Here is a 24,947-nt window from a genome sequence, read left to right as displayed (position 1 = left end):
TCGCAAGCTTTTCTCATTCCTGGCCAATCAAACCTGTGAAGTATCCTTTGTTGTACTTTGTCTATCCCCTGGTGGCCCATCTGGTCGTGTGATCTGAAAAGCACCTCCGTCTGGTACAATTGTGGTAGTATGATGAGGTTGTGTTTGTGTAATATCTTTTCCTCATCTCTCCTCTTGCACGCTACCACCCCATCAGCTGTGCGATAAAGTAAGTCTTTCTTTTCTTTGTAGAACTGGCTCAAGATCTTGTAGCTGTCTTCCTCAAGTTCCCCCTTCTCCTTGACCCCCGACTGGATCCATTTGGAGAGGTTACTTGTCATTTTGTCATTCTTCTGGGCTCTTATTAGGTCTGACAGCCTATATCTCGCCTTGACATGCTCCTTTAGCGCCATGATTTGTCCATTCATCTCACCAGGGTTGTGGATGACATCACTCAGTTTCACGCATATCATCCTTTTCACGATTTTCATATCATCTTCTGGCACCAGATTCGTTCTGATGTTTGAGTTGCATGATAGTTCCCTGAATGGTTTCCTTGCAACCGCAATTTTCTCAAGTTCCTCACCACCTCGCATCTCCTGTATGTCCATGTTGTATGTTCCTGAAGATGGATCCGTCTGTAACTCCCTGTCGTGGTGCCTTGTCTTCTCTTCCGCCAATATCATGCACAGACTGTCTTGGTTTTCGCTGCTCTCATCCGAGTCTTCATCCCATCCTTCACGCTCCCCGGACAATTTTCCTTCTCCGGTTCCTTCTTCCGTGAACCTGGAACACTCCCCGGACTCTTGACCTAGTCCCAGGTGTTCAGTATCTTCTTTGAACGTCACTTTCTTTTTCCTAACCTTGGTCTGCTCCAGAATGTCTTCGGGGATTTTGTCAACTAGTGAGCGCACGACGTCTTTGCTGTCAGTGACGCTTCCTCTTGATGAGTCAGTATCGTTCACTGTCTCTTTTCTCCGAAGTATAGTGAATTCCGGTTTCTCTTGGCCCTTCTCTTGGATCACGGGCTTATCATCTGATAGTTTCTCGAGCAACCTCATTAAGTCATCATCTACCTGTGCAGTTCCTGCTTCCACCTGGTTAATATCATAGCCTTTTGCCTTGAGCGTCTCCAGCGTCAGATCTTCGACTTGAGTATAATCTCAATCGGAATCCCCTTGCTCTTCTTCAAGATGGTCTTCTCTGGAGGCTCTTTAGGCAATTCAGGATGATCTTCTATCGGTTTGCCTGACTTGTCCAGCCATCTCGTGAGTGGAAGGCTGTCGTACGTTTCCTTGTCCATGAATGAGAAGCCATCTTTGATTTCAGGTCTGTCTGCTTCTCTTTGCTCTTGTCTCTCATAAAACTCCGTCTTCTTACTCAAGCTGTCGGCATTCTGATGTTTATCTCGCGTTCTGTGCTCAATTATCATGTTGTATCCGTCTAGGCGAACTATCCACCTCCCAATGTAACTTTGGTCCATTGAGTACGTTTTCAGCCAGCTCAGTGCTCTGTTGTCGACTCGCAACTTGAATGGCTCACTGCCCAGGTATGCCCTGTATTTCTCGACAAAGGTAACCACCTCGAACATCTCTGCTTTCGGTGCTCTGTACTTCATTTCCGTGTCACTCAGGACTTTGCTCCCGTACGCTATTGGTCTCAAGACTGTCTTCCCATTCCATTCTTGTTCTTGGTGGAGAATCCCAGAAATCGCGACTACCGACGCATCCGTGTCCAGGACGTACATCCCTTTCTCAGTCGGCATACCCAGTACTGGTGCCTCACATAGCTCTTTCTTTATTCTCTGGAATGATTCTTCTGCTGCGTTGTTCCATGTGAACTTCTTGCCCTTGTGCCTCATCAATTGTTGCATCGGGTACACCTTGTCCGCATAGCCTTTGATGAACTCTCTGTAGTAGTTAGCGAAGCCCAGGAAGCTCATCAACTGGTGTTCAGTCTTCGGTGACTTCCAGGTTAGGACTGCTTCCACGGCGTCTGGATCAGGTCTGATGCCGTGCTTGTCTACCATCCTGCCCAAGTATTTTATTGAGTCCTTGAGTATCTCGCACTTTGATGGTTTACACTTTAGCCCCGATCTTTTCATGCACGCGAACACCTCGTCCAGTCTCTCAATGTGGTCTTCTAGTGTTGGCGTTGCTATTACCACGTCATCCACGTAGCACATTACCAGATTGCCATACTTCTTTGTCACGCCTATCAGCGCGTGTGCCATCAATCGCTGAAACGTGGCTGTGGCATTGCAAAGTCCAAACGGCATCCGTTTCCACTGAAACAGACCCAACTCGCAGGCAAACCCTGTCTTGTCCCTGTCCTGCTTCCGTAGTGGTACCTGCCAAAAGGCCGAGCCTAAATCAAGAGTCGTAAAAAATTTTGCATCGCCTAACTTCGAGAGGCTCTCATCAATCCTAGGTATGGGATAGGCATCCTTCACCGTGACGGAGTTCAGGTATCGAAAGTCACAACAAAACCTCACTTGGTCGCCTTTCTTTTTGGCCATCACTACTCCACACGCCCACGGTGACTTGGATGGTTCTATCATGTCATACTCTAGTAACGTCTCGATTTCTTTTCTACACGCGTCCGATTTGTGTGGGGTCATTCGCCTCGCCCCCTCCCTGTGTGGTACCGCGTTTTCCTCAAGTTCTATCTCATGCTCAACGAAATTACAACACCCGATATCCGCCTTATGCCTCGAAAAAAACTTCCTCGTTCCGCTCTAGTACGTCCTTGATGGCTTCGAGCTGTTCATCTTTCAGTTTGCCCCTCAAATGTTCAATCTCCGGCAGAACCGGTTTATCAGTTTGCATTTCATCTAGTGTGGGTCGCTCTGGAAAGTTCGAACAGCTCGACAGCCCATCATCCGTTTCTGACTTAAGTGATTTAATAAGACCTGAAGAATCTTTTATTTCCTGCAATCGTCTCAAGATGCAAATTTTGTCCCTGTGATTGGGACAATCAACAACTTCATTTTGTTTTGAGTTCTCAATTGTTTCATATCGAGTTTTAACCGGCAAAGCATATCCCAGTTTCCTGCCTCTCTGTATCGTGATCGGTATATCAAGGGTATTCAACAAGACACTGACGCAGAGGCCGCTCTTCGTTATCGAAAATGATCTTCCTAAAACAGCAGCACTTTGACTATTAGGATTCGGAACTATACACACTTGCTTGTTGTCACTTAGTTCATTGTAATTTTTCATCCTCAAACTTACGATTGCCGCTTCATTAGCTTTTAGCCTCACCCTCCTACTCAAGAATACCGGTGCTTTGTTTTCATTTGCCATTATTAAATTTACCGGTTTTATTGCGTACCTCCTATCCGGCTTCCGTATCCTGAACATTGCGCTATTTAGATCAATCGTTACGTCGAAATTCCTGATGAAGTCTCTGCCCAAAATGAATTGGTCAGATTCATCTAGGTTTTCTACCACGATAAAGCTCATCCACAGGTTACGTTCCCCCAAGTTGAGGGCTATTATCGGCGTCCTGCCCAGCACCCGAAGGGCCCCTTTGTTTGCAGCTGACAACCGTATTCTCGAGTCTATCAAGTCACCTTTGTCAAAGCCCATCTTCTCCCAAGTTTCGATTGGTATGACGCTCAAGACTGCTCCCGTATCCAGTAACCCACGCAATTGAGTCTTTTTGCCACTTATATCTAGCACGTGCCCTGTCAATTCTGCCTCCGTCCCGATGTGCATTGCATCTTCTTCAAGCATGGCGCAGTGTCCAATCGATCTCACTTTCAACTCTTCTTTCCCTACGTAGATTTGCCCAATTAGATCTTCGTCACATGTTATCATTGTCTAGGTGTAGATGTTGATCCCGTCTATATTTAGCATCACCTCGTGTGGACCATAAGCTTCAGTATATCTGTTATCAACACGTACCGACTTGCTGCCCCCTCTCATGAGTAGTGCTCTCAGCGCTCTAGAAGTCGTTTGTGGGCTTATACAACTCAAGTAATCTGCGTACACGTCAATGTGCATTATTGTCTGGTCGCTCGGTTCGCTCAAGTTTCTGGTTACCTCATGGCCGCCCACTGTGATTATCGACATTACTCTTGCCCCGATTTTCGATATGCCAAAAGGCTTACCTGTCACCATTTTTACAGTGTTACAATTCCCGGTCTTTGTTGAGCCTGGTACAGCCTCTGGTGTTGGGTTCGATCCGGTTAATGCTTCGTTAAAATTCTGTTTTTCGATCTCCAGCTTTAGTCGTTGCTCTATTTCTTTCGCAGCCAGATCCTGTTTCACTTTGGCAATTGCTTCCGTCGCCGCTTTCTCATAATTTATCTCTAGAGAATTCCCTGCCGCGGATTCTATTGCACCATTAACATGTGTTACAGCTTTCACTGTCTTCGTTGGCAATTCCGTGCTTGGTGTTCCTAAGTTCCTCGATTCAAACTCGTTTTGCCTGTTCCGCTGATTCTGCACCGCCGCTAATGCCAACTTATGTTTGGGGTGACTCTGGTCCTTGACCGCTTCCCAGAACAAGGGACAATCCATTCTGAAGTGCCCATCCTGGTTACAGAAGAAGCATCTAGCGCCTATCTTGATGATTAAGCCATTATAGTACTCGTGTTCCTCCATCTGGCTCATGTCCTCCTCATCCGGTGCGTATCCTAGGCTCTTCATGCCTTGTTTGTATGTTGTGCAGTCAGCCACGTGGTGGTCCGCTGACCCGCAGTTCGCGCATGATCTGCGTTTGTCCATATCATCTCTAGGTTTGTACCATGATGACCTCTGGGGTTGGCTTCCCCCCTGTGTGTTCCTGTTTTCCGATTATGTGTATTTCTTGGGCTTCATCAGCATGTATTCCCTTGATTTCTGTCTCCTTTCTTCTGGGGTTGGTGCGCTGTCTTTCGACAATGTGTAGTATGTAGCTAACATTGTCCTTAAGTCATCACTTTTTACCCCATCAATGAACTTCGAGGCAATGCTGAAGTTTCTTCTGTTTGTCGACTCCTCTGGGTCACTCCTTCTTCTCAAGTTCTCGAGATCATCTAGGAACCGATCTATTGACTCGTCGTCCCTCTGCCTTCTCTTTTCAAATCGCATCATCGCTTGGTGACCCTTCATGCCTGACCCGAATCGATTCAGTAATATCTCGAAGATCTTGTCCGCGGTGTCGCGTTCTTCTTCCTTCTTTGCGACCACGCATTTTAATGCCCTGCCTTCTAAGTTGCTGAGTATGGCCGTGCATGCTTGTCTTTCATCATTTAAGTTATCTTGCTCTAGGTGTAATCTCATCACTTCCACCCAAGTGTCGATGCATCCATCGGAGTCGTCTTTGAATTCCTTTGGCTTCTTGAAAGTTTTTCTTGATTTTCCGTCCCTCCTATCGCTCGAGTCAGTTTTCCTCGTGGCGAAGGCCTCTAGAGTCCTGTTCATCATCTCCCAAGTGCTTGCCCATGTCATAGCATCCGGACCTGCGTTGCTGTTAGCTGTTGAGTCCCCCGGGCCAGTCGTTGTACTTGACGTTCCATTCTTCATGATTGTTTTAGCAGCTGTTGGTGCTATGCTCACCGTGTCCCGGGTTAAGGGCAACGGTGTGGATTGCCGTTTGCCCCTTTGTGGTTCCACAAAGTCAACTCTGGTGCCTTGCGTGCGATCCGCTGCCGGTCTTTCTTGTGAGGTAGAATTTCTCAAGATTGCATCCAACTTCGCCTGTATTGCACACGAACTTTCGGCCTGATTCCTGTTCATTATGTCCATTCTCTTTTCCAGGCTACCTAATTGGGTGTTGACATCATCATATCGGTTTTTCAACTGTTGCATATCTTTTTTGATGTTCTTATCTCGTTCTTCATTGGTGGCATCTACCTTGTCCGACATCTGCTGGAGTCTCTCATCTGTTGCCTTAGCCAGGTTAAAATAACTATCCAGATACTCGTGTTTGTTGTATCTTAATTCTTTTCTTATCACTTCTCTGTCCTCTTCGCTGTGCTTCAGTTTTTTGTCGATCTGATTCAGTTTCGCCATCAAGTCACCTAGCTCAATAGTAGCCTCTTCATGGTCAGCCGTCGGTCTGTCTTCGGCCGTAGCTTCTGCTTTATTTTGTTCCTCTCTTGGATTGGCTTCTGTCGTCTTCGTGCTCACTGTCCCAAATGTTCGTGCTCTTTCAGCTTTTGGTTCTTCAGTCATGTTTTCTTTCGTTTTTATTCCGACCATCATCGCCAACCTTTCTGTAAAAGATGTCTTTTTTACTTGAGAGTCTTCTTTCACCGTTTCTTCGGTGTTGCCTATTGCATCTTCCAACGCGTCTATCGGCAAAAACTCCACGGTTTTTTGATTTTGATCTTCCATATGGGGCATCGGTGTGGATTCCGTTGTCTTTTTCTCCACTTCATCTACGCTCTGGTCTGGTGTCTCTAGGTCAATTTCGATTGTGGGCTCCACCTGTTTTTCCCTCGCATCTTCTCGCGTCTTGCTCTCGGTGCCACTTCTCGTGCTGACCATGCTAACTGAAAAGTTATTTTTTGTTTTGCCTGGGCCCCTTGATGTCGTTCCACGCAGCGACGAGTTATATTTCGTGTTTGATCCACTTGACCTTTTTTCAAGCACCGGTACCCTACTCCGTCTCATTATTTCTATTTACAATTGCTCTTATTTACAATATTATTTTATATACAATTCTATTCAAGAATAAAAATTTTGTGGAAACAAATTCTTAAAAGAAAATATACAACGTGATAAAAACCTTGTTCCAGTTCTCTAAAATCTTCGAGTAATTTTCTTTATTCGTGGTCCCAACTGTACCGGGTTCCAATTAGTCTTGTTATGTCTTAATCCTGTCTTAAAACAGCTTGTTGTAATTTTAATTCAATTTTTATACTGTCCTTAGACTTCCAGTTACCGTCCCTACTCTTCTTCGTACCGTCCCAGGCTTCCTTTTACTGTCCCAAGACTGTTCGGTAATGTCCCAGTACTCCGTCAGTGTCCCAAGGCTAGTGTCCCAAGACCACTGTCCCAAGACCAGTGTCCCAAGGCTAGTGTCCCAAGACTACTGTCCCAAGGCTAGTGTCCCAAGACTACTGTCCCAAGGCTAGTGTCCCAAGGCTAGTATCCCAAGACTACTGTCCCAAGGCTAGTGTCCCAAGATTACTGTCCCAAGGCTAGTGTCCCAAGACTACTGTCCCAAGGCTAGTGTCCCAAGGCTAGTGTCCCAAGACTACTGTCCCAAGGCTAGTGTCCCAAGGCTAGTGTCCCAAGACTACTGTCCCAAGGCTAGTGTCCCAAGACTACTGTCCCAAGACTACTATCCCAAGGCTAGTGTCCCAAGACTACTGTCCCAAGACCACTGTCCCAAGACCCTTGTCCCAAGACCCTGTCCCAAGACCCCTGTCCCAAGACCCTTGTCCCAAGACCACTGTCCCAAGACCCTTGTCCCAAGACCACTGTCTCAAGACCACTGTCCCAAGACCCTGTCCCAAGACCCTTGTCCCAAGACCACTGTCTCAAGACCACTGTCCCAAGACCCTGTCCCAAGACCCTTGCCCCAAGACCACTGTCCCAAGACCACTGTCCCAAGACCCTGTCCCAAGACCACTGTCCCAAGACCACTGTCCCAAGACCCTGTCCCAAGACCACTGTCCCAAGACCACTGTCCCAAGACTGTATCAAGACTGTTCTGGTCCAACACTGTCCCAGGACTTCTTTGGCACTGTCCCAAGGCTGTTGACAAGTGTCTGAGCGGTGGGACTTCTCTCTTCTTCGTTATGGGGACTTCTTGATTCACTGTACCTTGTACCACCACTCAAGCTCTAGTAAAATTTCCCCAAAAACCCTCTCTTAAAAGCCAAATGCTGACCCCCCTTTTTTCTTATTTCTTTTTAGTTACCTCTATTTCAATGTTCCAAGCAACTTGAGACCAAAACCTGTGCGCAGGTATCTTGTGATCACCTGTTCGTATAAAAACTAAACACAAATCCTCCCCAAAATGCAACAAAAAATCCAAGCCAGAAAAAGTAATAAAAACTGAAAAATGAGCCCACCTAAAATCCAAAGGTGACTAATGTCTACCTTCCGTCGAAAAAAAATGTCTGGTACCTAATGGCCACGCGTTTCCTTCCCCCCTGCTAGCGATCTTATGGGATATCACAAAAACTGTCTATGTCCGTTCCCCCCTACCGATCCGACCAGGGTACCTTCCTTTAACTCAAGTTCAAATTTCGATACCCACTTATTATTACCAACGCGTGTTAATGTCTAATGTAACTAAGTCAACGATGTCGACTAATTACTTACTCTAATTTTCCCCCTTTTTACAATTTACAACCGCCAACCTCTAACTTAACCAGCCCCCCTTCTAACCTCCCCCCTTTTTAGCCCCCCTTCTTAAGCCTAAAATTACCTTAAGCGCCGGGTGCTAAACCTCTCGAGAGAAAACCGTAGACCTGTCTCCAGGCCTGCTCAAGTAAAAACGTTCCTCAAAACCGGGGGATTTCGCTTATCCAATTTTACACCTATCTCCTATAATGTAATTTGGATTTTAACGATACCCGTTCTGCCCAACTTGCGAACTCGAGATCTGCCAAATCCTTCTTGGCTGCTTTCCCACTCGACTGGTCACCTGTTCCAGTCCAGTCTCCTATTGGTTCAGCTCAAGTGTTCCTGAACCACTTTCCCACTTGGCTGGTCACCTCTTCCAGTCAAGTCTCCTTGTTGTCCAGCTAAGTTCCAAGCTATCTGAAAACCCTTGACAACGCCCCACACTCGGGCTCTTTATTCAGGTTACTGGGTTAAATTACTAGGTTGATCGAAACGATCGAACTTGTAAAACAGTATGGGTATACTATTTAATTAATATAAAGGTTTGATCCAACTAATCTGGTGTCAAAGTCACTGTCTTTTTTCGTTTTATGGTTTTTGTTTTGCTTTTTGTCTTTTTGCTCGTGTTTTTGTCCCCCTAGTTGCCCCCCTTTACTCGGTTAGCTAAGCCTCGTTCGGAAAGCGTACCAGGAAGTTTTCTCGAGTTTTCTTAAAAAGCTATCACGGTACAACCGGAAGGTTTGCACGTTCCTGCCGAACCGTACCGCCGGTACTCTAGAATGGGCATTCAGCCCGAAGGGATCCAGACGACGCCGCCTTCCAGTGGTGGATCCGACATCTTGGGCCCCACCAAGATGCAAATGGCGTCAAGCCCCCCCTCCCATTGGGTCGGGAGAAGCTCCGAAGTCTCCGGGTTTTCGGTTACGGAGCGTCTGAAGCCGGCCAGGCTGCTCCGTCTGCTCATCCTTATACTACTACTCCGCTCCGGCATTAATCCAAACCCTGGTCCAGGGCCTTACTTTTGCTCCCCTTGCTCTTTCCGCATCAAACGCACCCAGCCCAGCGTCTGGTGCCACATCTGTGGTTACATTCACCTTAAATGTAGTGGTCTTACCCACCTTAACCAACACCATCTTGACTACTATTGCCCTACCTGTACCTCTACCTACATTTTACCTCCCCCAGGCACCAGGTCCTCTAACTTGACCACCCCCAACTCCCAAACTTGTTCAACTTCCCTAACCGCCCCCCAACCCCACCTCCCTAACCCCCCTCCCCCTCCCACCCTTCCCACCTCCTCGAATAATAATTCCTCCTCCCAAAATCGCGCAAATCGTAATCGTGTAAATAGTGTAAATAACTCAAGTTCAAACAACCATTTTAATCATACTGCTGTTAATAATGTAAATAGTTCACCACACCCTGCCAAAGGCCTTTTAAAAATCCTTCAATTTAATTGCAACGGTATCTCCGGAAAAGCACCCGAAATTGCTGCTTTCTTATCTCAAAATCAAATTCATATTGCTGTCTTCCAAGAAACTAAATTAAGAAAGAAATCTCGAAACCCCTCACTTGGCTCACACTACACTTTAATTAGAAAAGATCGAGAAAAAGAAGGGGGCGGTCTTCTCATAGCCATACATGAGTCGATACAATACGAAGAAATAAATATTAACAACGATGGAACACTAGAGGCTATGGGCATATCAGTGGTAGCCAGTTCATCCAAGCTTCGTATTTATAATTTCTACATCCCCCCTCGCTCGAGCTGTCCCCCTGGTTACTCTGCGTCCCTTGCCGAACTACTTGAACCTGGGGACGCCTTAGTACTCGGAGATGCCAACGCACATTCACAACTATGGAACTCCAACATCGAGGAAGATCAACGCGGCTCTGTACTTAGCAATGAAATAACCGAATCCACCTTTGCTCCATTAAATGATGACACACAAACCAGAGTCCCTTTTAACTCAGAAAACCAACTCTCGTCACCAGATATTTCCCTCGCATCCCAATCGCTCTTACTCTCCACATCATGGACCCCAATTAAATCTCTAGGATCAGATCACCTACCCATTCTTCTAGAACTACCCTTGGATGATTTTATAAATTTTTCGCCCTAAGGACTTTTGTAAATTTTTTAAAAGCAGATTGGATCAAATTCACAGAGGAAATTGAGGAAGGTTTCTTTTCAGCGGTTCCACCTTCCGGAGTTGCCGCTGGAGAGAAATTCTTGAGGGACCTGGTGCTCAGGGCAGCACGCCACCACATCCCCGCTGGCCGTATTCGCCACTTCACTCCCTCTCTTTCCCCCGAGTCCACTGCCCTAGCCGCCGAAAGAGATTTAAGCCGAAAACAAAATCTCCCCCCAGAAGTCATATCCCAACTGAACTGTAGACTCATGAAACAGACAGCAAAGGACAAAGAAAATAAATGGCGAGAATTCCTCCGGACTTGCGACTACCGCACTGGTGCCAGAAAGTTTTGGAAAGTGGTACGCTCCTTAAATGGATCTAAGCCCGTGGCAGGAAGACACCCCATTACTTTTGGTTCTAAACCCATACACTCACCTCGTGATATTACCAGCTCTTTTAACAAACAATTCACCAATGCCAGACCCCACGCCTCTGACAAACTCCTTCGTATAACGAGAAGAAAAATTGCCAAACTACCACTGTCAGACAGCCCAATTTTTACCCCTGAAAATACTAAACAAGCCATTGCAGACAGCAAACCATCGCGAGCGCTAGGTCCCGACGGCCTCTGTAATATACATCTTAAACATCTCGGCCCACTTGCTACTCAATACTTAACATACCTTTTTAATATCTCTTTGTCCGAAAACATTATCCCCCAAATTTGGAAAAATTCAAAAATTGCACCGCTTCCAAAGCCCAATAAGGATCTTAAACAATCAACATCTTACAGACCTATATCCTTACTCTGCCCAGCAGTTAAAATTCTGGAGAGGCTCGTTCACCCCATCTTTACCAAACATCTCCCCAACGCCAAACACCAACACGGCTTCCGCCCTTTTCACTCCACCACCACAGCTCTCTCCACTCTCGAATTTTACATTTCAGACGGTTTTAACCAAAATCGCCCCCCTAAACGTACGGTACTGGCCACACTTGACTTATCTAAGGCTTTCGACATGGTGTGTCATCGCTCACTTGTGGAACTCGTTCATGACACTCCCCTCCCAAGAAGTCTAGTCCGCTGGCTAAGTAATTACCTTAATGGTCGACAGGCTGCCACCTCATTCCGTGAACACACATCCCCCCATCGAATAATCCACTGTGGCGTACCCCAAGGTTCTGTTTTATCACCCACACTCTTCAATTTTTATGTCCATGATGCACCGCCACCTCCCGATAATGTAAACCTTGTTTCGTATGCAGACGATTTCCACCCCTTCGCAAGCAGTTCCAATATTGATATCGCCTCAAACTCCCTCAATAGCTACCTAAAAAGGCTCTACGATTTTTTCACCTCACGCAAACTAAGTTTCGCGTCCTCTAAAGGATCAGTTACACTTTTCTCCTCTTATAACAAAGAATTTAATAAAACACCTAGTGTTCTTTTAAATAACGAGGCGCTAACCCTAAACAAAAATCCAACAATCTTAGGGGTGACATTTGATCCAACACTTTGTTTTGCCACTCACTGCAAACAATCCGCTGAAAAGGCCAGACGCAGGATCGGAATCCTGAAGGCATTAGCAGGATCAACCTGGGGTCACTCCAAAGAAACCCTCCTCCTAACTTTTAAAGCTTTAATTCGCCCCATACTTGACTATGCAGCCCCCGCATGGTCCCACGCATCAAGTAACACCTCCATAAATTGCCTGCAGGTTGCCCAAAACCAATCCCTTCGCGTTGTTACTGGATCAAATCTAATGAGTTCAACTGCCCACCTGCACAGTGAATCTGAAATCCTAACGGTCAAAGACCACCATACCCTTCTGTCATCTCAATTTTTTATCTCTACCTATCGTTCCCACCATCCCATTAATTTTATACATTCACATCCCCCTCCTCCCCGTCTACTTCGCCCCTCAATTATAAGCTGCTTCAAAGAAGACACCCAGAAAATTTTAACCGACTTTTCAGTCTACGCAAACCACCCTCTAGTTCTGGACGACCGAGACGAAGTCTCCACTTTTATTTTTAACAACTACAAACCAATTTTAAAAGACAACCATACCTCCCTTGTAACCAAGTTCCTAGCCGAAACCCCTCCGTCTAAAGTTATTTGTATCCCTCCCCCAAAGATTGACCCCTCTGAAAAATCTCTCCCACGTCCCACGCGCTGTAAGCTCTCCCAACTCCGGTCTGGCTACAGCCGGCTCCTTAACACTTACCTATCCCGCCTCGACAGCTCCATCTCCCACCTTTGCCCAACCTGTTCCCTTGCCCCCCACACAACATGTCACCTTTTCAACTGCTCCCAAAACCCCTCCCCACTCACCCCAGCAGACCTGTGGCTTCGGCCGGTAGAGGTTGCTAAGTTCCTTGACCTGGAGACAGAAGAGCCCAACCCGACCCGCGTGGGCTAACAACAACAACAACATTCAGCCCGAAGCTGTCTCAAGTGGGTTCGACTCCGTAGTCTTGATGTCGTAAACACCCAGGAGAGCGATAAAAACACTATGTAACATTCGTCTACTGCAGTCACACATGAGGCTTAAGAAAAATAGGCCCTATAACTATTGGCTCAAGAGTCAGGGACACTATCTCTTGTGTTTTTCTACCTCAAATCAGTCGGAGCCAATTCGGTTCGTTTGTGACATGAGACTACGACCCGTTACAGCTTAAAGGCTACTACTAAAATATCCCCCCACTCTAGAATTAAGAACGTCCTCATACTTAGGTCTCTAGATACCCAAAATACATGAACGCCGTTAAAAACCGGGTTGGAACAATCTGTTAAGTTATTTTTTATTAGGCAGTGGAACTTTGATCCATTTCAGATGGATCAACCTAAAACTCGCCTTACCTCAACATAACAATTATAAAACACACTCTAGAATTTAAATTAGTACTCACATTGTAGCACGCTCAAGAATCAGGAAGTGAATAAGTCGGTGTGCAACTCAAGAATCAATAAAGTAACTAAAATGAGTTTAATGTTTGTCAGTTTTAATAACAAGAATAAGTTTGTACTCTAGAATGTCAGTTCTCGTGAACCATTGGGACACTCTAGCTGTCCACCTTTCCACCGAAGGTTCACTCTAGTCCAGTTTAGAATAATACTCCAATCACAACAATCCAGTTCGTGGGGATGCGCTCGTCTCTCTTCTAGATGGGACAGCTCTATTCTAGATTATTATCGCTACTGAAATTCCGAATAGCAATTTCCCACTGATTTTTCTAGCAACTTTCCCGCGATTGTCACTCGATTGTTCTGACTTCTCTTTTTTGATTTTCAGTTATCGCGAGAAAATCGTGCATGACAGGTTCCATTCGAAATTTTGAAAAATTAAATTTCACTCCAAAATTAAGTGTTTTTTTTGCTTCTCTCAAGGTCAAACTTCCAAATATGATCGACTGGCACAACAATAGTAATGATATTTGAAGGAGGTATATAACAACAAATTTGAAGTAAAATGCAACTCTTTACAATAACGTAGCACCCAATTGCAGAGCCGTTTGTGTTAAAGATCACTTGCTCTGATTTAAAAGAAGCCTTTACACGAATCATAATGCCTCCATGTACAGTTGTGTTAGAATTTGATTGTAACATTCGCCCAAATACTACACAGCGACGGAGCGTAGAAAAAATACCTATTAATGACTGGCAGGCGTCAGTTACCTTAATTCTACTCGCTTTTCACCGTCTCGACCTTGCCAGTTGATTTTCTGGTCTGTCTAGGGCAAAGTAAAAAGTTACCATTTTTAGGCCATCAGTCAAACGACTTTTGATCAGCTTTCGTTTACATGCGAACACAACCACATAGCTGAGTCTCGGATCCTCAGACTACGTGATTGTCATTAAAAACACGGCTCGAACAACCTTTTTTACATGTTTTTGTGCGACAGTTTTATATTAAATCCATTGGAGATGGATTGACCTTTTCCTTTTTCTAGCTACTCATTTTCTGAAATATCAAACAATAACGGTGTTAATTAAGAGATCTATGACATTCCAGTAGCTATAAAGTTAGTTTATACAGTCCCTTCACATAGAAAAGTCTCTGGGGGACCAAGCCTCCGCTCCCGTAATATTCCTGAGATAACGCTCTTATCTCTTCCAATTTGTGCCCCAGGAGGGTCCCGTGGTATATTTCTTCCCCCACTGAAGCCTCCTTCTCCACCAATATCTGTTGACAAGTGTCTTATCGTGCGTTGTTGCCACGATAAGAGGCTTCGTATTTTCCGTCTCTGGTACGACTGTTTTTCACAATATCTGTCGTTGTTCTTATTTTCGTCACTTTTTCAGTCAAAATGGCCGTTTTTCGTATTTGTTGTTGTTGTTGTTGTTGTTGTTGGGGATTCACAGCACTGCTGTTGGGAGTCTTGGTCCCGGCGTCTTCTCTAAAACAATGTCCACTTGTTTCTGCACGTGATACAATCACAGAATAATTGCCACGTGCACGTTGTCATTTCTGAAAATCTCTCGTTTACAAATTTCCACATCGTGTTTAAAATTCTCGTCTTGAGGCCGATTCGTTTATCAAAATGAATATATGGTTCTAATCGATTTACAATCCTACTGGTTCTGAAAACAAATTCGTTTCTCGCTTTTTCCGTTCTCACTTTTCGCATCTCAAAAATTTCTATATTTCTAGCCCGTGTGGTTCGCCTGTTTAACACTATTTCATTTCGTTCATTAGAATCAAGACTGGCAAGAAGTAAGATGTTATTTAGCTGGATGAACATGGGCAGGGGTAAAATGTTTAGCAAGCGTAGTTCGTTGATGTACACTCCCGTTTTATTTCCAGTGATCCACCGGATTGCTTTCTTTTGAAATCGCTCCAACTGCAATTGATCCCCCCTCGATATATGTGTACATGAGAGTCCGTATAATAACACTGGGAGTATTAGTGACTTATACAGGCCTAACTTTACAAACGTATTTATCTTTGCTGATAGGTTTCTTCTCAGGAGGTACAGTACTTGGTTTGCCTTCTTTAATCTTGTTTCAATGTGTACCTTCCAACTTAAATCGCCCGACACAAAAATTCCCAGATCTTTCACAACCATCGATGTTCCAAGCACTACACCAAAAAGCATAGAGTTGGCGTCTCCGCCCCTAAAACTTACTTTTGCACATTTATCTAGTGCTAATTCCATTTTGTTTTCAGTTACCCACTGCTGAATTTTGTCCAGATCTTCTTGAATTTCAATTGATGTTTTTTTGATGGAAAGTAGTTTAAGATCATCCGCAAAAATATATGGTTCAGAGAATTTGAGTACTTCAGGTAGGTCGTTAATAAAAATGCAAAAGAGCAGTGGTCCTAAAAGTGATCCTTGGGGAACACCACTAGTGACTTCTAAAACTTTTGAGCTGATATTGTCTACTCGTACAAACTGTTTCCTGTTTTTCAAATAGTCATAGAGTACCTCTGACATGCAGCCTCCTATTCCTATAAGTGCAACTTTCTTGAGTAGATCAAAATGCGGAACTTTATCAAAGGCTTTTGCAAAGTCAGTGTAGACTGCTACAATTTCTGCGTTTGAGTCATTGTCAAGCGCTTCATATATTTCTTTCAGGAAGGAGAGCATGTTTGTCAAAACTGATCTACCTTTAGTAAAACCGTGTTGATGTTTCGTCAAATACCAGGCAAAGTAAGGGTACAGGTCTTTGTATATACATGTATTTCTGAGAAATATTCTTCTTCCAATCGAAATTTTAAAAATAAAAATTCTAGAATATTCCGACCCTCCTTCGCAATACTTTTTCGTCAATAAGGCCTTTAGTCGTTCTTTTTTACGTCGCCGGAAGGTTGTGCTGTGCCATCTGGCAGAATGGCACAGATTTTCTGTTGTCCCGAAAACAGTTATAACCCAAGAGGAAGAGTTCTCTGTCTAGTGTATTGTCAATGAGCCAGGTTTCAGATATACATACTAAGTCGTATGCGTTAGTTAACAGAAATTTTGAAAAAGTTTGACGCCTTTCTGCTTAGTATAAACTCTGGATCTTATAGAATTGTGATGATAAATTTTGCAACTGTAGTCAGTCGTCTAATTCGAGTGTTTTATTTTTCAGAAATAAAACCATTTTCTGATTTTTATATCTGCTTTGTGTCTAAAGGGCATTAAAGTAATTGAGCTAAAATGGTTTTTCGAAGTTTTTGTAGCATTTTTTGAAATTTTTTATAAATACAAATTTCAGAAATAAATTTCTTTTATTGTCGATTAATGAGCACGGAGTTATTACGCATTCGAATATTCTTCTCGCAATAAGCAATGTTGTGTTGTTGCTTCTACGTAGTTTTGTTCCGATGCAGTTTTAACGTTCAGTTGTCTTATTTGGGTTTTTCGTTGAAAATGATTTCTTCTTCAGATAATTTGATATATATTTCAGACAAAAAGTATTCATTGAAAACAACTTTTTTTATATGTTCAAATTTTTGTTTTTCTAGTTCCTTTTTCAATTTTTTTTTCGCTCGAAGTCTTCTTTGCTACTTCTTCAGCGTCATGCTGTTTTAATCCTATACTTGTTCTACAGCAAGTGGTGCGAAGCTCAGCTTCGCCTCTGTGTTATAAATGTTTTCATCTGGCAATTAAAGTTTTTTTATTCTGATTGATTTTTGTCAAGAATTGAACATGACCGACTATTTTGATGCCGACCAACAACTTAATGAACTTGTGATCGAGGAAACGCGCCAATGAGTGGGAAACGCGCTAATATTTGTTACTGTATTGATGCTTAGACTATCGTACTGTAATTGAAGTGTTCTTTCTTCTAAATAATGACTTCTCGCTGCATGTTCATTGAATTCTTGTGGGTTTCACATTGGTTTTTTGTTGAATTGTTCAACCTGAAAAAGGTTGAAATTTTTTATTTTGGTTGTTCAATTAAAAACGTGAGAATAATAACAGATATTTTTCTCAGTTCTAGTTCAATTTTTCAGATCTATTTGATAAATTGAACCTCAAGCAGGTTCCTCCACCTTTCCCCTTCCCAGAAAATAATGTCCTATGGTTCTGGTGAGTGTAACCATCTGAGTCCTTTGAGTTCCCAAAGAGAAAGTTATTCTCTTTAATTCAAACTTGTCATTTCCCAATATAAGGTACTATCAAATCGTGAATAATTCCTCTAAGTCCTCTAATTTTTATTCACCCCATTCTTATTCACCCTTGTTAGCTATCGATCGATCTCTCTAGATATACTCCGAAAAATGTTCGGTTATAGGCAACAAAAGAAGAGCCATTAAAGAAGAATCCTTTGACAATTCAAATTTTTCTCGAGTGAAAAGGCGGAAGTCTAGTGTCGACAACATGTTCAATTCGTCGGATGATATTCCCATGTTTCGGGCCATCATAAAAACTTCGGTGAGTGTATATACAGCTCGATCGTTTGCAGTTTATGCCTCTTGTGTATTATGTTTTTTTACTCTTGCAGGACGCGGGTGCAATAATTGGTAAAGGTGGCGAGAACATTAAACGGCTGCGAGCCGAAGTAAGTTTTTTTCCACGCATCGTTAATTGAAAAATGGTGGACCGATGTTAAACTTTTCTTTGTTTAGTATTCTGTCAATATGTCTATTCCCGATTCCAAGTCTCCAGAAAGGTAGCATACTGTGATACAAATTGAAAATAATGAGTCGTATACTTGGTCACCCAATGATGTGTTTTAGGGTTCTGATGATCAAAGGCGAAATTGACAAAATTTGTGGGATAATATTAGAAATCTTGCCTTTATTCGAAGATGTTAGTTTGTTTGTGAACTCAGAAAGCTAAATTAGATTGAAGCCTGACATTGAAGCCTTTTCAGTTGCAAGAGAATAATAATATAGTTCAAAAATTTTATACAATATTTTCACATCTGTTTCAGTATAAAAATTTTGATGATCTCAATTTCGACGCCGAGCTGCGGATGCTTGTCTTGGCTGGTTTCGTCGGTGCAATAATGGGATCCTCTGGAACAAAGATTAAAGCTCTTCGAGAGGCTAGTATCTAATCAGTTCTCAATTCTACTCTCAGATTTTGTGGTCATCATAACGTTTATTTATAGGATACTGGAGCAAGTATTAAAGTGTACGAAGACTGCTGCCCTTTCAGCCACGAAAGAGTTTTCAGAATAAATGGTACACCTGAAGTGCTTGTAGAAGTGGTCAAACGAATCCTAGAGATCGTACAAGAATCTTCTGCGGTGAGTTCTAAATTGTCCTTATGTATTGTTAACAGTATTTGTTTCAGATGTTTATCCATTATATTTTGATGGTGCTCATATTTATCAGCAGTAGTGCCGATGATCAATATTTTTTTCAGGTTTGATTTTTCGCGGTTTGACTTGTGATGATTTCTTTTTAAGTTCAGTTCATTTCTATTGCTTAAAGGAAGGCAAACTCCACTATCGAACAGGAAAAGTGTAAAGGTCCCGAAAAACATGATCGACTTCTAATTTCGGAAATGGAAATTAATTATCAAATTTCACAGCGAAAAAAGTTTTACTTATTGATCCAGTTTTCTCAAATTGGGTTAATTTTGTTTTTCAAATGTCCATCACAAATTGTTCTACAAATTCAAAGAGCTTTAAGCCATCTATTTTTTCGAAATTTAAAAGTAAAGATTTTTGAAAACAAGTCGTTTTTTTTTAGTTTCGTTGCGTTGATGACTATTTTCCAACTGTCAGTCGGCTATGTTCACTGTGACTGAGTGGTTAATGTTGCCTATTAAGCTTCCGTGGCTTAGTAATTAGTGTGCGAGATGCTTAATCGCGAGGTGGCAGGTTCGAATCTCAGAGATGAACCAATTTTAGCTAATTCGAGGATTTTTTCTAATTTGTAATATTGCACTTTGTAGAGCTGCTCTAGAGCTGCTTATTGCACTTTGTAATATTGCACTTTGTAGAGCTGCTGTAGAGGTTTAATGCTATCTATTTTTCGAAGGCTGAGATTTTATCAAAAATAAGTTAGTTTTTTTGTTTCTGCGTTCATTGTTCTTTTCCAATCGTCAGTTGGCTGTTTTTCATGTTTATTACGGAATTCTCTTAATTTGCTATTTGCAAGTTTCTAATCTCTAAAACATATTGTTGATTTAAATGACAAAATATTTAACCTAAATTCACACTTGATTTCAATGATTGATCGCTTGTAAATTACCGCTAAATATATATTACCAGAACAAATCAGATTTAACCAGTCAGTCTGTTTTTCACATCAAACTAAGCTATCGCGAAGATACAGCAAGTTTTATCAACTCGGATACTGGGCTTTTTTCTGTAATTAACCCGCCTAAATTAAGATTCATTGCAGACATCATGACTTCTGAATTTCTATTTTGAGTCAATTCTGTCGAATAGTTTTTTGGGCATATTTGAAGTTTAAATATCCGTTCTCATTGAAAATTATCTATTCTTGTGGTTACAACTTTGACAACAGAGGTAAAACTTTTTAGGTTGATGTTTTCTGGCTAAGAGTTGTGGACTATATTATATTGGCTTTGTTACTTAATATGATGGTTCAATATGTTTGCGAATAGCTAGCCTTATCAATTTTTTTCGAACATAAGATTTTTTGTGATTAACGACTTGTCTAACAGAATCACTTGATAATTTCGTTAACTATTTTTTAGCCAGCAGACATATTTTTTTTAGCTTGGTCCAATTTTAAATGCCCGTTTTTTTAAAGTTTTTTTTGTGAAATTACTAACTAATTCAACGGTTTCATTTAATTTTCTTTTTTGATGCTGAAGTTTCCGGCTTCTGTTACCTCGGTTCAGTCGCCTTGTATTACGTCGTTTAAAGGGCGATAATATATTTCCGTGTGTCCGTGCTAATGGTGAAGGCATAAACTGAGCGGAGGATTGAAAATTTTTGGAATTGTATATGACAGCAATTTCCAGCTGAGCTCAACAGGCATAAGCTGTAGAATTGTCAAATTAATTACGACGTTGGAAGTTGTCTTTCTCTACATATTTGCCTTAAAGTTCCAAGTCAATCAACCATTTTATGTTATTGTAAATTATTTAAATGCGGGCATCACTATCTTGCCATGTTTAAGCTTTTTTCAACGTACTATTTTTGCATGTTTAACGAAAGAATTTTTCCACGTTTAAGCTAAATGGTATATTGTAATGGTTAAGAATTTTTTTTTCGATTTTCCAGTTTGTTTTAAGTAGTTATTTTAACGAGTTTAAACTAAGCAGCCCAATATTGGGACGCTATCCGGATTCCCCAAGAGCTTGCGAATTTGGCCTCCAATTTTGAATGCCCAAATTCCTTTAGTTTACGAGATAAAAAGGATTTTTGTGATTTTTTTCAAAAATTTTCAGAAAGCCCAAATTACAAAATAATTTACAAAAAAGTTCCCAGCCCTGCAGTTGGGTGCTGTCAGAGTACTCTCAAGGATTGCAAATCTTGCCTCCAAATATGACTGCTGAAATCCTTATAATTTTCGAGATATGACGTTTTTCGTGTTTTTAAAAAAATTTCAGAAAACCTAAATTAATTTTTTCAAAGTTTGAAATTCACAACCCTGTAGTTGGGTGCTCTCAGGGTACTCTAGGATGTTGCAAATCTTGCCTCGAAAAATGATTGATCAAATCCTTGTAGTTTTCGAGATATGACGTTTCTTGTGATTTTTTCAAAATTTTCAGAAAATCGATTTTTTTTCCAAAATTTGAAATTCCGAGCCCTGTAGTTGGGTGCTGTAAGGTTATTCTAAGGGATTGCAAATCTTGCCTCTAAATATGACTGTTCCAATCCTTGTAGTTTTCGAGATATGATGTTTTTTGTGATTTTAAAAAAATTTCACAAAACCTAAATTAATTTTCAAAATTTGAAATTCACAACCCTGTAGTTGGGTGCTGTCAGGGTACTCTCAGAAGTTACAAATCTTGCCAAATGCGACTGCTGAAATGCTTTTAGTTTCCAAGATGTGATGTTTTTTGATTTTTCCAAAATTTCTCAAAGAACTTCTTGCCTCTAAATATGAATGAATCTTGCCGTCTCGAATCTTGCCTCTAAATATGAATGCTCAAATCCTTTTAGTTTCCGAGAAATGACGTTTTTTAAATATTTTTTTTCGGGAAACTAGGTTTAAAAAACTCATTAAATTTGAATTTACCAACCCTATAGTAGGGTGCTCTCAGGGACTCTCAGTGGTTGCAAATCTTGCCAAATGCGACTGCTGAAATGCTTTTAGTTTCCAAGATGTGATGTTTTTTGATTTTTCCAAAATTTCTCAAAGAACTTCTTGCCTCTAAATATGAATGAATCTTGCCGTCTCGAATCTTGCCTCTAAATATGAATGCTCAAATCCTTTTAGTTTCCGAGAAATGACGTTTTTTAAATGATTTTTTTAAATATTTTTTTTCGGGAAACTAGGTTTAAAAAACTCATTAAATTTGAATTTACCAACCCTATAGTAGGGTGCTCTCAGGGACTCTCAGTGGTTGCAAATCTTGCCGCCAAATTTTTCTAGAGGCCCATTAAGTTTTCGAGATGACACTTTATGGTTTTTCAAAATTGGAATTTAAAAAATTATAAAATTTGAAATTACCAACCCTGTATGTGGGTGCAGTCAGAGTACACTAAAAGGTTGCGGATCTTGTTTCCAATATCTGCGGTTTTTCATGAGTTGTCAAAAAAATTAAAAGCACCGGAGATGCGTTACACGCTAGTGGTAAATTAAGCATATTGGACAACATTTTGTTTTTTGTTCCTAATAAGGCGTTTAAAACTGGAGTAAAACAAAATTTTCGGGGCTTAAATAAAAGTTAAACGACTCATTCTCTTAAAATAAGCATGCTCGCTTGCTTTTTTGCACGAAATAAAACTTAATTCAAAAATTTTCCACCGGTTTTTGTCGATACTGATTTTTTAATGTTCAAATTACGACAAAAAGGGCTTTAATATGATATAACGCTCGACCGATTCTGATGATTATTCGGGCTAACTGACTTGTGAGGAAAACAATAAAATTGAAAAAAAAACAGCTTAAGACAAAGTTCCTCCCCATTTTCAATGGTTGCAAAAACAATCGCGCATCTTGAAGTTATGCAATTTCATTGTCTTGATTATGGTTTAGACAAGACCTCAAAAAGAACCGGTGTACTATGACCCAAACAAAACAGCGTCGCCAGATTTTCCCGAAACGGAAATACAGCCTAGAATGTCAGGTGGATCTATGGGAGGCGCATCCTCGCGAAATTCAGGGGGGCGCGGCCACCACGGGGGTTATGGAGGATCAGGCGATGCGGGGTTCCAAGACCGGCGACCTGAGAGACATCAGAGAAACAGCGGGGGTAGTCATGGACATGGAGGCCGCGGATCAGGCAGTGGTAGGTCGATGCCTCAAATGGATGTCATGGATAATCCTTCACCTATGGGACCAGGCGCTTTTGGAACCTTCAATGAATTCTCACCCGGGCATTCTATGAGTGGTGGCGCACCCCATGGTTTTCAATCGTACGGAGGTCCCCAGTCGTTCCGTCAAGGGGGCCCAGAGTTTGCCATGGACGGAGGTGACGACACGAGGACGATGAAGGTTTCAATTAAAAATGAGGACGCAGGTGCTGTGATTGGTCCGAAGGGAGCTACGATCAACCGGGTTAGAGAGAGATCTGGCTGCAATATCAAAATAGATGACGGCAGAAGTCCAGAAAGCATAAGGGGAATGAGAATTATAACGATTACTGGAACAGACCAGCAAATTCAGTTCGCTCAATATTTGATGCAACAGAGGTTAGTGCAAGATGGTCAGTCTTTCCTTATGGGTAACATTGCTTTTTGACAATCTCCCAAGTTTGGTTGTATTAAATTTTAATTGGAAACTGACTATCAAGGCCATTTATGAAGGAAAAAACTATTCATGAGCTTTTCAGTTCTTTGCTGAGAACCTTCCTTGTTCCCCGTATTAAGACCTCTATGCTTTTTTTGGTAAGTTTTCTGGGCTATGAAACGCTGCCTCGAGTAACGAGCACGTTTTGTCTCGAACTACCAACCTTGTGACGGTTATCCATTTACCCATATATCCCAGGGCTATATATTTTTCAAAATAAACAATTGAGGTACAATTTGATTACACTTTTGTGGATCTTAAAAAGTTTGTTGAACCTCATTTTACAAAATCGAAAACGGAGTAACATGAGAAGTACAAACTCGTGAGTTAAATTCTTCGTTTCAGCGTGAAAGCGGATAATTCTCGTTTTGAGCGTGGGAATCAGCAGCGAGGGGGTGGAGGAGGAGGCGGTGGCCACCACACAGGGGGAAACAGAGGCAGGTGATGCGATGGATCACGTGATCACCCCTCACCTGCTGTATGTTTGTACCTGATTACTCTGATTCTAAGTGAAGACACCGAATGACACATTTGCTGCTGCGATTGAAATCCGCCCGGCCGCCTATCTATTTTGTATGTGAAAAATATTAACAAACTATTCAATGACTTGAAATGAATCTTTCTTGTTACTATGGAAAATTTGATTATTTAATGTGAAGATCCAATTACTTACTACAAAATATCATCCTCCTAACCCTTACACAAACACTTGTGCTGAGTCCTTAACATGCTGTGATGCAAGATTTCATTTGACCCTAGAAATAATTATCGATCAAATCAATAATTTATAAACTCTGTGTAAAATTGAACATGTTGTCTTGAACTATTAGTATTATATCAATCAGAGAAAGTTTTCTATTATGCTCAAACGTTTGGTTTCTGGAATACCTTTCAGTTTTAGATTACTCACCGATTTTTCGAAATCTATAATACGGCTTGTTCAAATTTGGTTACTGCGTTTTATATGTTGGCCTGCTCCCGCTTTATTTAACTTCACCTTTGCCCTTTCCACACAGTTTTGTTGATAGAGGATGTAAAAAATCTCAATTATCATCACAGATTCTCGTAAATGATAATGTCCAATTCAAAAAATTAGATTGCGTGTTCGTAAAAAGATTTGATATGTTAAGTTAAATATAAAATATCAATCTGTTTCTCTATCTTTGCAGTGAGTGTTTAAAACTTCTGAAACAGTCTATGAGATGTTTGTTCAAAGCCTCTTACGCTATCTAATTAAGCTCTCCCGTTCTGTAACCAAATTCAATTGTTAATTTTTTTCTCGAAACATCGTCGTTTAATTAAACATTAAATTACACCAATCAGTTTTGTGGGATTGTCGTTCCGACAAGGCTTCTACGAATCTAGTTCTCTAATCGATTTCAATTGCGTGCTGGTGTAGTCGAGATACTTTAATGTATTATACTGGGCCTATACTGGTTAACTAAAGCATAAAAACCAAAGCGTTAAATATCTTATAACGTTCACATTCTAAAGGCTTCAAGAAAGGTCAATCTGACTATTTCTGTAACTATTTTTCTTACAAAATACCGATGACTCAACATACGATTGTCTGAAAGAACGTGTTTAGTGGTGGCATAACATCTTGAGAATTCATTGGCAGGTTAATAGCATCTGTCCGACCGGCTTCATTGGTGGCTAATGGTTTTCAGATTTTTGAAGCGACCATGGAGCAGATGCGAGGGCGTGAGACTCAAAATTTGCAG

The 24,947-nt window shown here is 41.7% G+C and overlaps 1 protein-coding gene across 2 annotated transcripts in view; it reads left to right on the top strand.

Moving 5' to 3' along the window:
* Window positions 1-24,538, top strand: part of LOC134842708 (heterogeneous nuclear ribonucleoprotein K-like) — a 432,138-nt gene extending 407,600 nt beyond the window's left edge. Inside the window, exons 2-10 of one of the 2 annotated variants that reach the window (XM_063859166.1) lie at window positions 17,350-17,425; window positions 17,631-17,770; window positions 17,841-17,897; window positions 17,965-18,008; window positions 18,076-18,148; window positions 18,273-18,386; window positions 18,453-18,590; window positions 22,471-23,126; window positions 23,569-24,538. In XM_063859166.1, the coding sequence (XP_063715236.1) occupies window positions 17,410-17,425; window positions 17,631-17,770; window positions 17,841-17,897; window positions 17,965-18,008; window positions 18,076-18,148; window positions 18,273-18,386; window positions 18,453-18,590; window positions 22,471-23,126; window positions 23,569-23,668 (1,338 nt within the window). In that variant the 5' untranslated portion in view covers window positions 17,350-17,409 and the 3' untranslated portion in view covers window positions 23,669-24,538. Of the gene's footprint in view, window positions 1-17,347; window positions 17,426-17,630; window positions 17,771-17,840; window positions 17,898-17,964; window positions 18,009-18,075; window positions 18,149-18,272; window positions 18,387-18,452; window positions 18,591-22,470; window positions 23,127-23,568 lie in introns of both variants that reach the window. The other variant, XM_063859165.1, reaches the window with a different exon arrangement.
* The last annotated feature ends 409 nt before the right edge of the window (window positions 24,539-24,947 follow it).

Source organism: Symsagittifera roscoffensis, chromosome 3 (genome assembly GCF_963678635.1).
Source record: "Symsagittifera roscoffensis chromosome 3, txSymRosc1.1, whole genome shotgun sequence".
NCBI classification, from domain to species: Eukaryota; Metazoa; Xenacoelomorpha; order Acoela; family Convolutidae; genus Symsagittifera; species Symsagittifera roscoffensis.
This window is presented reverse-complemented; position numbering and strand designations above follow the sequence as displayed.